The 17943-nt window shown below is 43.6% G+C and overlaps 1 protein-coding gene across 1 annotated transcript in view; it reads left to right on the forward strand.

The window, feature by feature from the left end:
* The window catches only part of LOC122796501 (anillin-like), a gene marked incomplete at its 5' end in the record, with an annotated part of 1089678 nt that overhangs the window by 373027 nt on the left and 698708 nt on the right, over nt 1–17943 (forward strand). Inside the window, 1 exon segment of the mRNA XM_044065033.1 lies at nt 8014–8156. Within this exon segment, the coding sequence (XP_043920968.1) occupies nt 8014–8156 (143 nt within the window).

The following is a 17943-nucleotide window of genomic DNA, read 5'->3' on the forward strand; positions in this document are numbered from 1 at the left end:
CAAATTCCATTTATTGCTCTGAGATTTGCTCCTTCCCATTTCTAAAGATCCCACCTCTGGGTCTGTGTTTACAGTATTCAGTATTTCCATTAATTGCTTTAGATTTTGATTTCCATTTTCCAGTAATTGTTTTGTTGGCTGCTAGTATTAAACCTAGCTGTATCGTATTTAGGCAATTGAGATCCCATAGTGCAGCTCAAAAGAATAATTTCAGTTACTATTTCTTGATGCACTTTTGTTAAGACGATCTGTATTGAATTTTAAAATCTGTTAGCTCATCATATTCACAGAAATCGTTCTAGTCTCTTCTCTGACCCATCATCTCTCCAGCATTTGCTATCTTCCTGGGGAAACATCCATTGCAGTTTACTTGGGGTATAAAAATACCATGCCAAATCTTGAACCTTATGGACTTTTGTGGGAACTGTACAAATTTCTGTCTGTGTTGCTTTGTAATTTCTTTAGAATACAATCCCCTGCAATTGAATCTTATAGTTATGCAATTTGTTGTATGTCCTACTAATTATCGCTTTTTAACAGTTTCTGCTACTCTAGGCTCAGACTAAAAATTCTACCAAAACTGGTTCATTTATCACCATTCTTTCTTTCTCATTGCCTAACCTGTCAGGCACTGATAGTGTGCAGTGCATCTAGCCTGCTGTTCAGCCTCATCCTTCGCCTCCCCCACTCTTACTATCTTTCCCTCCCAAATTACTTGTTACCAATATGTTTGGCTCCTTTGCTAGATTTGTTTCAGTAAATTCTATCCCCTCTCCTATTTTTTATGCTATACTTGCAGATATCTCGCTGTTCATAGGATCTTTGAAGTTCAAGCTCTCATCTGCAGGGGAAGCTATATATTTTTTCATAAGGATCCAATATCACTTAAGACCAGCTATGCCTCCTTTACAAAAGTTGTGTCAGCATTGTCTTTAAACTGTTTTCTCTCTAGAGGCAGAACTCTGAGGAAAAGAAGTTTTTAATGCCTTCTGCACTGACTGTTTAGATTGTGCATGAAGTGAGTGAGGTTTGAGAGTTTTAGAAGTTTGTATAGCTGCTCATCACCTTGGGTGAGGGATGCTGAGGCTAGCATTTGCTCAGCAAATTCTCTAGGTGGATTGTTAACCACATCTTGTTTTGACATCCGGTGGAATGCTGCCCTTTGGAAAATGTTGTTCTCAAGTCAACTGCTGCTGAGGTGTGGCTGCTTACAGTGCTTGTTTCAAGTGTTCCAGTGGCAAATATCTTTCCTCAACCTTGCAGTCATCCTATTCCTCCTTCAGTAATTATTGATGTCCTTCTATTCCTATGTTGCAGTATTCATATTGTGGGATTTCTCCGCCTCAGGCAACCTGACGTCGGCTCCTATACAAAAGCTTAAGCCTGACTGCTGTAGGTGCATGGGATGTCGCGCACAGCGCCATAAACCAAGGACTATGTGCGTACAGACATCACATTTAAACCTCAGAACTTTTCAGCCACAGATGACGTTATTCGACCGCTTTGCTCCTATGACCAAAGACTTCTAAAGATAAGTACCCCTTTGGGGATTTTTTCTTTTACATACACTTGTTTGGTTGCTGTAGATTCCCCTTCAACTGATGTCTGAGAAAAAGAGCAAATGTAACTGTGGGAGTCAGATACCGCACAAAGGCTCTCACGACCGGTATGTGTTTTGCTTAGGAAAGGAGCACAACCATAAGGCCTGCCCCATTTGTCAGTCCTTCATGCCAAAGACCCTCCACAGCCAACTAGCAGCACTTAATTTCTACTTGGAAAATCAAAGACTAAAACACCTCACTCTCAGGATGGATCTCGAGTTGGCCGCCCAAGTTGGACAACCAAGGAAGGAGGCCAAGGTTTCTAGATCTTCTCCTGATGCTGCTCTGCCATTGGATGTCCCGCCGACTACTGACATAGGGGCCGAGGGACACCTGATTACTCTGTCAGCTTCAGCGGTTCCTTTGGAAGAGACTGTTTCGACAGCTATGGAAAGCACGTCTGTGGAGTTAACCCAGACTCCGGCCATAAGACGTTGAGGTGGAACCAACACTTGGTCAGCCGACCGAGATTTCTCCTGCGCCAGCCCCAGGCATCTGTTGTTAAGCCTTCCCCTAAGCCTACGCCAACTAAGAAATAAAAGACTAAGCAATTGAGCACGATCCCTCAAGTAGCCCCAGATTGGGAGTAGTTTACCAACTCACTAATGTAGGCCTTCATGGCTCTTAGACTCCTCAGGCCCTGCACCTTCCAACATTCCTGTGCTGAGCCCCAGGCCAACTTCTGCTCCTTCCTACCTTTAACCACTACACATCAGGTAGAAGAACCAGAACAGTCCTACTCCCCTTCTGAGGAATCCATCTCCTATGTGTCTCAAATTGCTTCACCTGTGGATTATTACTCTCCATATGAAGACTCTATTGAAGGAGACTCCCCACCAGAGGACATTACCTTTGGGGAAACTATCACAAAAATGCAGGACTAGTTCAAGTGGGATACTGCCTTAATGTCAGATACCCAGAAAAGATATTTTGAACTTCTGCAACTCGAGTCAACTTCCCCTTCAGCTATTCCTCCTGTGCTTCTAGTTTTCCTGGATGCCTTTAACTCTGTTTCCAAAAACCCAGGCTTTCAACCTTCTGGCCCTAAAAGGCCGGATGTATTTTACAAAGTGCCTGATGACCACAAATTTCTGGTGAAACCCCACCTGCAGACCCAGCAGTCATTGCTGTGTCTCCAGACAGTCTAGGCAATTACCCTCTGCTTCACTGTTGCCAACAGATAAAGACAGGAAAACCATGGACAGAATGAGTAAAAAGATATACACCTCCTCCACCCTGGCCTTCAGGGTTATTCACTACCAATCCCACATGGTTACAAATGCTCCTAGCTTCACTTGTAGCCTCTACCAGAGGATTTCATATCCAAAATCATGGATGTTCCTCTGGACCACAACCTTTTATTTGGGAAAAACTCAGCAGACATTAAGCATCTGCTGGTGTCCACCTTCCCCAGATATAGGAACTACCCATCAAGACCATCCTTTGTCAGAAGGACTCCTCCTATGTCACACATTCCCTCCTCAAGGCCCCGCAGGGCATCCAGGAGACGGTCTTACTCCAGACCCCCCAACTCTCAGCCACTAGCCAGATGCCTCTTTTCAGACAGGGGGAGCCCTCCTTCAGCGTGACTGCCTTACTCAACTGCCTCTGTCTGGCTGCCTTACCCCACTGCCTTCCCTTCTGGAAATCCATCACAGCAGATCTTTGGGTTCTTGCCATCATCCAAAAAGGATAATTCCTATCCTGGAAGGAAAGACCAAAACTAAAAAGAATCCCTTTTATTCCAAGAAATCTGCTTCATCTGTTCTCTCCCATTCTGGAAGAATTCCTGACTCAAGGTCCTATAGAACCAGTTCCCTCAGGACAGGAAGTACAAGGCTTCTATTCCCATCTATTCCTAGTTCCAAAAAAGGATGGCCCTTGGGGACCAGTCCTAGACTTATATCTGAACCTGTTCCTGAACGTTCCCTCCTTCAAGATGCTTTCCCTTCAAATCCTCCTACACCTCATCCTCTCCCAAGCTTTCATGATCACCCTTGACCTAAAGGATGCTTACTTGCCCATTCCTATCAGGCCATCCCAAAGGACATTTCTGCATTTTTCTGGCCACTTTTCATATTTTCAGTTTACAGCCTTTCCCTTTGGCTTGTCTGTGGCCTCCAGAGTCTTTACAAAGTGCTTGGCCCCAGCCATTGCTTACTGCAGAACCAAAGGAATCCAAATCTACCCTTATCTGGACAACATTCTCATCCTGGCCGAATCAGAGTCCACCTTACAGACCCATCTCAAGTTTACCACAACCCTCCTCCACAACTTGGGATTCACCTTAAACTGTCAGAAATCCTCTCTGTCCTCCAACAGGACAAAGTATTCCTAGGATGCAAGATCAGGACAGACCTGATGAGATCTTTTCTCCCACCGGACAAAGTGCAGTCTCTCCACCCATTTTCAAAGCCTACTTTTAGAATCTCATCTCTCTGCAAGACGATTTCTGTAAGTCCTAGGTCTCATGGCCGCTACTATTCCCATGCTCCCATTAGCCAGGATGCACATGAGAAAATTCCAATGGTACCTAAAGAATGTGCGGTCTCAGAACTGACATACAGTAGACGCACTTATTTCCCTTCTGCCCTGCTTAAAAAACAGAACTGAAGTAGTGGATTCAGCAAACCAGACAGAACCAGAACATTCCTCTTCAATTAACCCCACCACTCAATCCGTACCCACAAATGCATCAGACCTAGGATGGGGGGGGGGGGGCGCAACCTTAAAGGACTTCAGGGTACAACAGCGTTGGATCCCTGCCCTGCAAAAGCAACATATCAGTGTCAGAGAAATGACTGCAATATTGCTGGTTCTGAAAGCTTTCCTTCCCATCTTGCAGCCAGGGCTGCTCCATATTGTGACAGACAACACTACTGTCATGTGGTACCTCAACAAACAAGGAGGGACAAAGGCATACCAGCTATGCCAGATAACCCGACAAATCTGGGAGCTAGCAGCCAATCACAATCTTTTGCTGCAAGCCTCTTACATCATCCCCTCTCAGGAAAACAAACAAGCGGACTTGCTCAGCAGAACATCCTCTCTACAGCACGAATGGATATTGCACAGGGAAACCTTAGACATCGTCCACCATTGGGGCACACCTCAAGTGGATCTGTTTGCCTCCCACGAGAACAAACAACTAAACAAATTCTGTACCGGGGATCACACTCCACTAGCCTGGAGAGTGAATGCCTTCAGCTTCCCATGGAGGGGAATGTTCCTGTATGCCTTTCCTCCCTTCCCTCTAACACAAAAGTTCCTACTGAAGATCAAGAAGGACCAACCAAAAATCTTGCTGCGACTCCCTATTGGCCAAGGCAACATTGGTTCCCCACTTCTCTCCCTAGCCAAGGGCAATCGCCACAAATTACCCCACAAGGTGGACCTACTCGCACAAAAAAAGGGATCTCTCTTTCACCCCCAGTTACTTTTGTTGCATCTAACTCTTTGGGTGATCAACGTCTGATCCCTTTCAGACAGCATTACACAGAGGACATGCTCTTAGTCCTGAGGGAGGCTAGGAAACCAACTACTAGGAAAAACTATTTTTCCAAATGACAAAGATTCTCAAAATATTGTCCCCTTAAGGACAGGGACCCTTTTCAGGTTGATCCCTCACTTGTTCTTAGCTATATATGCGAGCTTATTAAGGAGGGACTGTAGCATATTCTTCAGTGAAAGTCCACCTTTCTGCCATTTCAGCCTGCTTGCCTTTACAGCCACCTCTACTTTCTAGACTGGACGTTAAACTTTTTCTTGAGGGGGTCTTGCATATCAGACCACCAAGAAAAAACATCCCTCCTCCCTAGGACCTCTATTTTGTGCTGGAAAAACTCACCTTAGCACCTTTTGAGCCAGCCAGCACAGCTTCTCTACAAACGTGCACATGGAAAACCATTCTTTTAGTGGCCATTGCCTCAGCTAGAAGAGTGTCTAAACTACAGGCCCTCATGGCCTGCCCCCCCTTAACCACCTTCCACAATGACAGGGTGATCTTGCGCACTAACCCTGTCTTCATGCCCAAAGTGGTGAACGATCTATCCTTAAACCAGTCCATTCACTTGCCCACCTTCTTTCCCTCTCCTACTAATACTGCAGAGAAGATCCTTCATTCCCTGGATGTGCCTAGACAAATGAAATTCTACTTAGACAAAACTAAGTCCTTCAGAAAATCTGACCAACTCTTCGTCTCCTTCCACCCCAGGGCTCTGGGTAAGGCAGTCTTCAAGCAAACCATTTCCTATTGGATCAGGAAATCCATTCTCTTCTGCTGCTTGCATCATGGCAAACGGTTGCCTCAAGGAATCAGGGTGCATTCCACTAGAGACATGGCTACCTCCAAAGCCTTTCTTAGAGGGCTGGAGACAGCCTCCATCATGGAAGCAGCTTACCTGGTCTACTGTTCACATTTTCACAAAACACTACAAGCTAGACCAGATCTCCAGGGCCAGAGCAGGATTTGCCAGGGCAATCCTGCAAGGATTCTTGGAATCCTCCAGCTCAGGGCCCTCCCTTCACTCCTTTTAAGCTGTGGTACTCTCCTGCAGTATGAATACTGCAACATAGGAATAGAAGGACATAGAATAGTTTTGTAAAATCTTACCATAACCATTGATGTCCTCTTCCATGTTGCAGTATTGTTCCCACGCTCCATACCCACTTTTTATTATATCTCTACAGGTTGGGGTGGTCTTCTGACTGCTGTATCCACTCCCTACAGGCTAATCTGTACAGCCCTTCAGGGACATTTGCTCCTTAGCCTCAACTGGTCCTTTTGTACACCTTTTCCTGGGCTTTCAAGTTCTGAGGTCTGTGTGTGCTAACGCCACATTTATAGTTGCTGGTTTACACCTGTTCATGTGACGTCCTATGCACCTAAACCACCCAGGCTTAAGCTTTTGTATAGGAGCTGACGTCTGGTCGCCTGAGGTGGAAAATCCCACAGTTTGAATACTACAACATGGAAGAGAAGGACATCTATGGTTATAGTAAGATTTTACACTATTCCTTCAGGCTGTGACTCCAGAAGTCCTGGCTTAATTTGCTATACGGTGGTGCAGAATTTGGCTTTCTTATCTTTAATCATATTTTCATTTCTCTGTCCCTGCAAGCCAGGAGATTTAGTATTGCTTTTATATTCTTTCCAACAGTCTCTACACTGAAGACGATACCTGATGTCAGATATAACAATTTTGTACACACCACATCTGTGAGCATCTTTCTTTTGAGTACTACCTTCACCCCCTACCACTGTGTCAGGACAGTCACTCCATCCTGTAGCTGGCTGCTCTAGTTCTTTATTTGGTGAAACATGTCATTGTACATTCTTTTTGTTCTTTGCCTTGCAGATTTTTTTGTCAATTAGAGGTGAACTGGCAGACATGGGTGTTGGCATGCATTTCTAGCTGGGCAAGTAGTTCACAACCTGTGGTGGTAGAGGTTGCAGCTACCTCAGAGTGCCAGCTGAGTACTTGCTAGAGAGGAACACCCAACATTTTGCCCACAGAGGACTCTTTCACATCCACTGATTTTCTGATTAATATATTGTGCTTATTTGGGAAAGGCAGAAGATGTTTGCTCAGGATTAACAAAGTTTGACACTTATTGTAATTGTGAAATACATCAGTTATTGACTGTAGCGCTGTGGTTATAGTGGGCTTGCAAAACATCCAGGCGTAAGGAAGTTTTCCCTTATCCGTGTTACTTTGATCTCAGAGTTCATATATATGGGGATGTGGGAGATGAATTGATATCTCGTTCATAGATGGGAGAGATTGATTGCATTGTCAGTTTGAATCCAGCATGTCAGTTTGAATCCAGCAATCGATGCAGGTGGTTTCAATTTAATTGTCCAATGCTAAGATTAATTTTCTGAAGTACTCCAGACATTATTGCTTTCGCTGACAAGCTATTTCCTGTGGTTTTGGCAAGTTATTTCCCAAATTTCTGTCTAGAACATTGCATATTAAGGCTTTGAAGGTACCACAGACAGAAAATAAATTCAGGTTAGCAGAAAATTAAGGGCTTCATTTGAAAAGTGTTTGCATGATAGCATACATATATTCTTCATGATTCACTGTTGCAGTACTGCTGTTTGGTATTTGCTGCCTGCAGGAGCTCAGATGCTGACGCGAATACCAGAGCTGTTGGCCTGAAGTGAAGAGGTGCAAGCTCTAGTATTCTGGGTGACTTCCGGTGTCCTGCAGGCAGACGTCCTAAAAGTCAGTGCTGCAATAGTGAATCTACTCTTAACATCTACAATTGTTGTAAGTTCTGTACTTTCTGAATGCATGCTAATTGGGAAAGCAAACAAAAAAAACAATCGCAAGAATACTGCTCTTTTTATGACAGACTTGAGATGTATTTTCTTGGAAGTAAAATTTCATGCTTTTCTCTTGTGCAGATTGCTGCTGCTTTGAGAGATACGGATGTAAAGTCAAGTGCAGAAAGCCCAAAGCCTAGCAGATTCCAGAGAGCATGTATCCCCAAATCAAACTCTTCTGACAGCTTGGACACTGTGCCTGATGACCATCATTTATTATACAGGTAATATGGAGACTGGAGGAGAGCAGCAAAAGGAACCAAAAGTGCTTGTCTTAATACAGTGGAGTTGGTATTCTGTACACAAATTTGACTGGTTGCCATTTGATCATTTTGATTAAATCTTTAAAACTAGGATTCTTTTAGACATAGGGCCATGAGTACCCTAAGTTCAGTGCTCCTAATAAAAAATAAACATTTTACTTTGATCATTGCCTTTCAATATATTTTCTTGCAGGGCAGTATATTTATGAAGTAGCTTGTGGTGTGACACAGCGAAAGATACTGTTTTGTACAGTATGTGGTAGCATTTTGGCTGTATGTCTAACCAACCATTGCAAGCTTTTTTGTGGTAATCCAAGCTACAACAACAAGGACAAATGTAGTTTACATGGACGACTTGTGTTGTCTACCAGACAGGAAGGCGCACTTTTTTTTTGGCAGAGGTAATGAAACAAAATGTAGTAAAGTAACTTCACAAATAAACTAGCTGAGTGACAGAGGGAAGAAGTCCTGAATGTGGTCCAGGTAACTGGAGTTCATTTAGCAGCTCTTGCATTGTTCTACAGATAAAATCTTGGCCACAACACTGAAAGTGCAGTCTGTTAGAGCTCAGGCCACATCTAATGCCTTTTTTAAGTAACTTATGCAGAAGGCTGTGGGTTCTATTCCTGCACCAGGTAGATTGATTGCTAACATTGCAGTGTAGCATAAGAGTGGTGCTGCACTCCTGAGTTTGCTGTCCTTTAGATGAGACATTTAAACTGATGTCCCACCTGCTTGAGTTGGTGATAGCGGAGGTGGATGTAAAAGATCCCATGGTACCTATTGAAAGAGTAGGGGAAGTAGAAGCAAGTGGGACTGACTCTATCAGCAAATGTTAAATAAATTATCCTTAGAAGCTATTATTGCTGCTGCTGGTTGTGCATCCTTTAAATACCTTTGCCAAATGTAATGAGCACTCTTTACAGAGCATGGACTTATTTTGGAACTACCATTATAGGTTCATAGGTTGGTACTAGGCTATATGGCGGCCACGGTGGTACAGTGGTTAGCATTGCCCCCTCCCAGCAAGAGGTTCTCCAGTTCAATCCTCAGCTGGGGTGCCTTCTGTGCGGAGTCTGCATGTCCTCCCTGTGGTCGCGTGGGTTTCCTCCGGGTGCTCCGGTTTCCTCCCACATCCCAAAGACATGCTGTAGGTGGATTGGACACACTAAAATTGGCCCTAGATGTGAATGTTTGCATGTGCCTTCTGTGGAAGGTTGGGCGCCAGGCTGGCAACTCAACATTGTATAACTCCACTGCCAATTATGAGCGGACAAGGTGATCTGCTGTGGCGACCCCTAACCGGGAAAAAGCCAAAAGAAGAAGAAGGTTGATTCTAGGCTATCAGCCCTAGGGCCTGTACAAGCCTAGCCATAACAATTCCCTGGTTATTTCTTCCCACACTGTTTACTTCCCTGGACTCCTGTCTAGGGATGACTGACGTGATCCCGAGGTGAATTTCCTTTCAAGCATTATCAAATGCTTGCTGGCTTAGGTCACCTTACATCAGCTGGAGATGCTGCCCAGTGGTTTTCAGTGCCTGGATATGTTGTGCATTTATCAGAATGTTCGATTTATCTTGTCTCTGTACAGACACTGGAATAACCACCCACCTTCCTCAGCCAGAGTTGTCATGACCTAAGGGACCTGTAGTGAAGCAGTGTTTTGGATTTCCTTACTAGGTTCTACATTCAGACACTTCTCCTTGTATTGGGAAGTGGGATAGTTAATCCTTTACTGATTAGCAAAGAATTATGGACGGGGGGAGGAGATCAAGCTTGTGAGTAGTTCAGTGCCTGATGGCTAGTCACATGGTTTCCATTGTCTGGACAGACACCAGGTAAATTGCTTTCTAGTTAATGCCTAACGATTGAGGCTCTGTCAGAATTAATTGTGACCAGTATATTTCTTCCTACCAGGAGTTAGTGTTTAAAATTAGAGGCTTTAATAAGAGAGCATATGAGCTGTCAGGAAGGTTTAACTTTTACTGGAGACTGGAAATTAGTGACAGGCCTTTTGATGCTCCTATAGCACTTCGCCTCAAGAGCAAATTATACATCCAGGTACTGGTATTATTTTTCCACAGCTATTGTGGAATTTTAGGGGTAGCCAGGGGCAAGTCCTAGATTTTGTACACTGGTGTAACAGCTTCACCAGAATTAAGGCATTAATTGTCTGTCTGTGTGTCTGTCTGTGTGTCTGTCTGTGTGTCTGTCTGTGTGTCTGTCTGTGTGTCTGTCTGTGTGTCTGTCTGTGTGTCTGTGTGTCTGTCTGTGTGTCTGTCTGTGTGTCTGTCTGTGTGTCTGTCTGTGTGTCTGTCTGTGTGGTAAGAGGAATACAAATATTTTAAGTCATTTCTGATCATACCCACAGCTATTAACAATGAGGGAGAAATCTTGGAAGATGTGACCAACCATTCCCAGAATTTCTCCCACATATACTATCTAAGAGATGAGAATTGTGAGCAGTGGGTCAGAGAAATATTAATCTTATCTTAGGCTGCCTTGGAGGGAAGTCACGTCACACATTACACAGACATTCATTATCCTAATTTAGTTTCATATGTAATGGAAATTGAAAGACCAAAATCTGAACTACTTGAAATTTTGGACCAAAATTAAAAATTTGCCAAACTGGTCTTAAATGTAAATATTTTGGGACCTCCCCCAGAAAACGGATGCCATTTGCATTGTGGGCTAGGTGTCAGAAGGGGGATAAATTAATATCACAGTTGAAAATAGATGGTCCCTCCTTATTTAATCCTTGTGTAAGATAGTTACAGAATTTTTAGTCTATTGTGCTGATCTGTATCAGTGTGACCCATATCTTCAGCAGCTGGTAATAATGGAAGTTCATGTGTTTTTGGAGGTATTAAATCTTCCAGAAATCACTCCTGAACAAGTCAGAAATCTCATGACTCATATTTCTAATTTACATTAGAAGAGGTCCTTATGAAGCAGGCCATGGGTAAATCTGTACATTTCTGTAGGATCCTGTTGAATTTGTGGCTTGTGGTGTGCAACTTGATTCTTCTGAATGGATATATTTAGTCATTTGCGTATTGTTTAATAGGGTTATTCTTGAGTCCTGGAGAGGAGCGCATTATCTGTGTTGTCGTAAGAAGGCAGGGTTATCTGCCCTTCTTCTGCAGACCCATTTCTGTTTTGAGTCATGATTATAAAGTCTTTATTGGATTGAGGGCTGCCCATGTTGCTTTAGTTTTTACTACAGTTGGTGGATATAAGTTTATAGGTAAATACTAGACTAGCTACCCCTGTGGGCCATTTTAAACCTAGCCATTTTCCCTTTTGGTGCACGAATTAACATATTCAATTTAAGACTGGCTTTACCCATCCCATAATTGATAATTATATATTACCCCTGGTGATAACTGGAATCATACCATTTTATAATCTCAGGGGACCCATATGTGTGATAAAGCATTTAGGAGCTGCCTCTATCCATTATCAAGTAGTACAGGGGGTAGCCCTGGGGATGAACTTTGTGACCCATCCATTGATCCAAGTTGGGTCGGTCAGATCTGTGGAAACGTGATAGTTTTACTTGGGACTCATGTTATACCTAGGGTTGTGTAGGGAAAAGTTGCACTGCTTTTATATAGGGCATGTTTGAATCTTCTGGCGTTGCACGGTTGTGCTTTACAGTATTTGTCGGTTGGAATCCTATTGTTCTAGATTTCTTGCACTGAAGGTAAAACATGAGAGTGAAACTCGAAGTTCTTTTGGGCCATTTTAACCAAATCAACGAGGGGAGTCTTCTTCCAGGATTCACTTGTGCAGATGTTTTCTGAGCATGTGGAAAATTGATCTCTGGTATTTGACAAGAGTCTAGATGACCATATTTTTTTTTAAGGTAAAACTAGGGTTGGACACCTAGAAGGTACTTACACAGTCTTACTTGAAGACTTGACATCTAGAACAGAGGCATGTTCTGAGGAACAATGCAAGCCCTTCAGTAACTTTCAGGAAGTACATTTTTCAACATGGGTAGCATTTAGGAATAGTTTCCAAGAGTAAAGCTGGTGCAATTGAGATTAACAGTATCTAAATATTGCATACATTTTACTGCCATCAATGGATGAAGTTGGATCTCTTAGGAGGCTTGCAGTCAGGGCTTGCCTTAATTTCTGAGAGAGAGGGAGCACGTCAGAGATTAAGAGGTGGCAACCTTTGCTAGATGTAAAATAGGTGATGCTGCATGGAAAATGTTTCATAGGTATGCAACAGATTCTCATAGATTTAGAATATTCATGTGAAAGTGCTTGCAAAAATATCCCAGTACCTGATCTAGGTTGCACTGCATGTTTCTTGGAACAAGTGACTGATGGTGGAGTTTGAGAATGGGTGCTTGTTTTTTATGATTTTCAGTAGTACTTCAGTTCTAAGGATATCCAGAATGAAGTAAAAGATTTGATAGCTTTTGCTCCAAGGATATGATTGTTTCCCTACTTGTGATTATGCAAGTTCTTTTCTTTTGTTTCATGTATTATCAAAAAGTATATTACTAAACTGACAAACAGAACGCCCTCTGAGACGTGTGACCTGGAGGAGCAGTTGAGGCTCAGTCACTGTAAATGTATTAATCAGTGTCCTTCCATATCACTGTTGCAGTATTCATAATCTAAGGGATCTCGTGCAGAGGATAGCCAAATATCCATCCAGTATATCAAAGCCTTTAGTACTTATAAAAGCAGAATGTCACACACCTGCTCTGTGTGCAAGGTGTAGGACATAAAGGTGATGTATGTACTCGCATACGCAGAACTTCTTTGCTGCCATTCCGAACGCCGTCATTGAATGTCGGTCAGAACACCTTTCTACTCTGCTGGTTACCAAGCTGTGTTTTAGATAAGTGCCTCATCGGGGTTTCTCATTTTGTTTTATTTAGTGCTGTTGGATCCTTTCATCCGGAAAAGGAAAATGTCAGTGTGGGAGGCAGATTCCCCATAAAGACCATGTCTTTCCAGTTTGGCTGCTTCCCACGACCATATGCTGTGCTCTATCTGCCAGGGTTTTGTTCTTAAGACCCTACGTAGTCATCTGAACTCTTTATCCATTTTCCTTGAAAACCAACGCCTTAAGCTATTGGCTCAAGGTACTATGGTGGAGTCTTCCCATCCTGGCGGTCAGCTGTTTGCTAAGAAAAAGGCCAGGTTTGATATGGCTGCTGTTCAGTCTTCCTCTGACGTCCATCTCCAGGCTAGTGAAAGCCCACAGGATTGTTTGGTGGTTGCCTTGGATTCTTCTGACATGACCCTGTCAGAGGTCAGCATGGATCCGAATTCTTGCATGTCCTCAGAAGCTTTACAAATGTCTGACCCAGACTTGAGGGAGAACAGCTGATTACATTAGAGGAACCATTGTGGATTCTGTAGATTTTGGGGAGAAGCTCCCTACTATGAGTGTCACCAAGAGTATGACTCTCCAAGGGTGTTTCATGTGGTTGTCCCACAGTAAAAGAAAATTAAACCAAGCATATTTCCCTCTAGTTAAGGATCCCCAGTGTGAATGGCAAGTATTTACTTGGAGACCATTTAATGCTTTAACGGCTTTAGTCTCCTCAAGTGGTGTCTGTGCCTGCCCCTCTCTGGTCTCCCACTCCTCTTAAAAGACCCAGGAAAGTATCCTCCTCAGATGAGGATCTGGATTCTGGGGAAGAGTCCCTGCTCAAATCTCTAGCTTTTTTGACTATGATTCAGAGGACAAGGATTCTATTAGCCCATACTCCCCTTTGGAGGAACTCTCCTTTGAGGATACTGTTACCTGCATGATGGAAGTTTTTAAGTGGGATTGTTCTCAAGTGTCTGACATTCTGAAAAGGTATTATGATCTCCTTCAGATTGAGTCTCCTAAGCCATCTGCTGTTCTGCCACTTCTGGCTGCCTTCCTGGATACCTTTTCAGTAGCTTCTGTGGCCCTGATTCTGTCGACCCCATGCTTCCAAGAAACCTGACAATTTACAAGGTACCTGACAAATGTAAATTTCTTTATGCCCTTCTGCTAATCCTTCTGTAGTCTGTCTTTCCTGGCAAGCCCTATAACTTTATCTGAGGGTATAGAGTGTAAAAACAGGACTGACCTGGTCTTGCTTCACATCATCAAGTTGGTAAATTCCTTGCAGCAGTGTGCCCTTCAGGCCTTCAGGCTCTTTCCAGGGTAGCTGCTACTGGTTATCAGTTATTATGAGACATGCCCTGGCTTAAGGTCAGAGCATGTTAAGGCATGCCAGATGTACCTCCTCAGCAAAGGCTGGAGGCAGGAACAAATTTCTTTTTTTTTTTTTTACAGATGGGGGCAATCCAGGTGGTACCTCCGTCAGAGAAGGAGGAGGGTTTTATTCTCGACTATTTCTAGTGCCAAGAAGGAACTTCTTGGATGGAGGGCAATTCTGGATTTGTCCATTCTCAATACATACCTAGACATTCCAAAGTTCAAGATACAGCCTTTACAGCAACTTCTGCCCCTGATAGGCAAAGATCACTGGATGGATCTCAAAGAGATTATCTGACACATCTTTCAGCCATTCCTGCGCTGCAGCTGAGCAGTTGGCTCCCCAGGCGTTTCGGGCTTTCACTTCTCATTTGCATTGCTTACCCTTTGGGTTTTGGTTTTATCTTCTCAAGGTCCTGGCTTCTGTCCAGCTTCATAGCTAAGTAAGACTGGGGGTAGTTTTATATCCATATCTGGAGATTGCCTGATTCTAGCTCAGGACAAAGTCAAAAGGGACAAACATCTATGGTATGTAATGGCAGTTTTAAGGTGCCTAGGGTATTCTGGCTTTGCGAAACAAAGTCACAGTCTAGTCCCCTCTCGGGACATGTGTTTCGTGACACTGAGAGCTTTCTCAGATGAGCCTTCTCAACTGACCCCAGACAAACAAGAAAAACAAGGGCTCTTCGTTTCTGGTTCATTCAATAGGCTGAGCTGACTGGAATACTGTCAGGCTGACTGCAGGGGTTCATGGCATCTTGCATTCTGTCATTTCCATCAAGCTAAAATTATGAGGAAGCTGCAATGGTATCTCAAAGTATAGCTACAATGAATCTCTCTCAACGATTGTAGGACTGTCATTCCGATAAGGCCTTGCATCAGAAGGAATTTGTTACCTTGGGAATTGAATGAGGGATTGTCGGTCTCGGAAATGGACCTAAACAAGGGACAGATCCCAACATCGATGGTGATGGAGTCAGATTGAGGAGGATTGGGCTTCAAATGGAAATGGATTCAGAACCGTGGCCTCCCCAAACTACAACATTTGCATATCACCATGAAAGGAGATGTTAGCAGTCAGTATGCCTGATGGCTGCTCAACAAGGTAGGACTGATTAGGAACAAAGTTGAACAACAAACAGACATAACTACAACACACTACATGGGTAACAGTCATCAAGCTTGCAGACAACTAGCAGATGTATTGAGCAGACAAATTGTGATCCCCACAAATATCCTCTGCTGAGGAGTTTTTGGAGCACAACAAGGACTTTTTTTGATCGGTTTCCTAATTTGAGTTTTTTTACACAGTACCTTACTGAGTTAATAGACAAGTGTCTTGTCATTTTTTCTGTGAAAGTTCATGCTGCAGCCATCATTTCTCTCACTATCCTTGATTTTCTTTATTTTTGTTTAACTTATTTCTTAGGCCAAAGGCAAAAAATACAAAACTCCCCCCCCCCCCTAGATCTCTCCTTCCTTCCCTTCCTGGTGTTTGAATTTTGTACTTGCCTCCTTTGAACCCGCTTCCTTTTTGAATGTCTTGGAAGTTTTGTTTTTGTTGTTTTGACTGCTTTTTAGTTTTTTCTGAAGGGTATCTATCTGAATGGCTCAGCTCTCAGGGCAACCCTTTTATACTTTTTTGCCCTCTACCAAGTTGTTTTCTTCTGATAAAGATAGTGGAGTCAAGGAGAGGCTAGGCAAAAAAAGTTTATATTGCTGCCACTTTATCCTTTCGGGCCATCAACTACTAGGTTCATATAACCAGGTATGTTTTGGCCCTCCTTTCTCGGGTTTCCAAAGTGGTTTTTGATGATCTGAGGGCAAGACTTCTGCCCTTTCCCTGTTGTGCTCCATCTGTCAAATGCAGCTGATAGCTCCTTCATGGCTGCTGCCTTTGTTTCTGTTATGAGGCATTACTCTACTTCGTCTTTAGGCTTTACCTGATGACATTAAGGCCAAACATTTGCATGATAATAAAAATCTTTTTGGTGGTCCTGAACTTTTGAAATCTCTGCAGGATAAGGGGTATAGCCTTGTAGGAAGTAAAGCATATATTTTTATCTTATTCCAAATTTTCAGAGGAATTACCCCTTCAGGTCAGCTTTTGTTCACAGGCAGTCTTGCTCTCCACCCAAGGGAAAAAGTGGTTCTAGATGTGTACCTCCTGCCAAGTCTACTCAAACCCCTACTTCCCAGAAACCTGATTTTCAAGATAAGCCAGGCTCCATTTCACACTTTGCTTCCCTTTTTTCTCAGCCAGGTTCTCTTATAATTGCATCTTTCATGGTCTCTTTCAGATTGGTTAAAGATCACTCTTGGAATCTGTCCATTTTCCTCCAGTGATATTTCATGGTTTGGAAATCCCTTCATCCCATTTCTGGGCATCCCTTAACTTGGGAACAACTTCCTCTTTTCTCAGATGTGCTCAGTTCTCTCTTGGTCCAGGGTACCATTCAAGCTGTTCCTCCTGCACAGGTGGGGAGGGAGTTTTATTCCAGAATATTTTTGGTTCCCAGAAAGGAGGGCACTTGGAGACCAATTCTGGACCTTTCCCAGCTCAGCACCTTTCTCAAGATTCCTTCCTTTTGAATGTTCTCTTCAGACAATTTTTCCCCTTCTACCTCAGGTCTTTCTGGTCTCTACCTCAAGGATGCCTACATTCATATCCTCATCCACCCCCTTTAAAGGATATTTTTGCATTTCTCTCTTCATTCCTTGCATTTCCAGTTCTCTGCTTTGCCCTTTGCTTCTCTACTGCCCCGAGGGTATTCATCAAATGCCTCGCTTCTGTCGCTGCCTTTTGCAGGATGAGAGATGTTCAGATTTTTCCCTATCTAGATCTGTTCGTTCAAGTTTCTTCCCTTGGTGCTCTGCTTCAGGATCTCCAGTTTACTATTTTCCTGTTGCAGAGTCTGGGGTGCACCATATGCTTCCAGAAATTCTGTGACCACCTTCTCAGGATCATATTTTCCTTGGTTGTGGGCTTCAGGCAGAGATGCCAGCATGGGGATGCTCTATCCCTAAGGCCCTGTCTTTTACTGGCTTTTTCTAGCCTCCTCTTCCTCTGCCTTGTTTCTCAGGGTCCTCTGGTCTGTGGGTTCCACCATTCCCATGCTCCCTGTAGCCAGGCTCCAAATGAGAAAACTTCAGTGGTTCCTCAATTCAGTGTGGCTCCAACATTGCCACCCCCTGAATTTCCCAGTCTCTTTTCTTCCTTGTCTCAAGCTGAAGCTTCATTGGTGAGTTCATCAACGTATCGACTTTCTCCCACCCTGGGGCTTCATTTCCAGGCTCCAGACCGGACTTCTTTTTTTTTTTCCCAGACTCCTCTGACGGGATGGAGTGGGGGGGAATCCCCCATGTCTCTCAAGGTTCAGGGTCTTTGGCTTCTTCATCAGAGATCGGATGACATCACGATAAAGGATAGGAGAGGACTCTGCTTCTAGTTCTTTGGGATTTTCAGACCCTCTTTCTTCCCAGGCCCCTCAATTTTCACACACCACAGTGATACGGTA

Source organism: Protopterus annectens, chromosome 3.part0 (genome assembly GCF_019279795.1).
Source record: "Protopterus annectens isolate FY-2018-M chromosome 3.part0, PAN1.0, whole genome shotgun sequence".
In the NCBI taxonomy this organism is placed as follows: Eukaryota; Metazoa; Chordata; order Ceratodontiformes; family Protopteridae; genus Protopterus; species Protopterus annectens.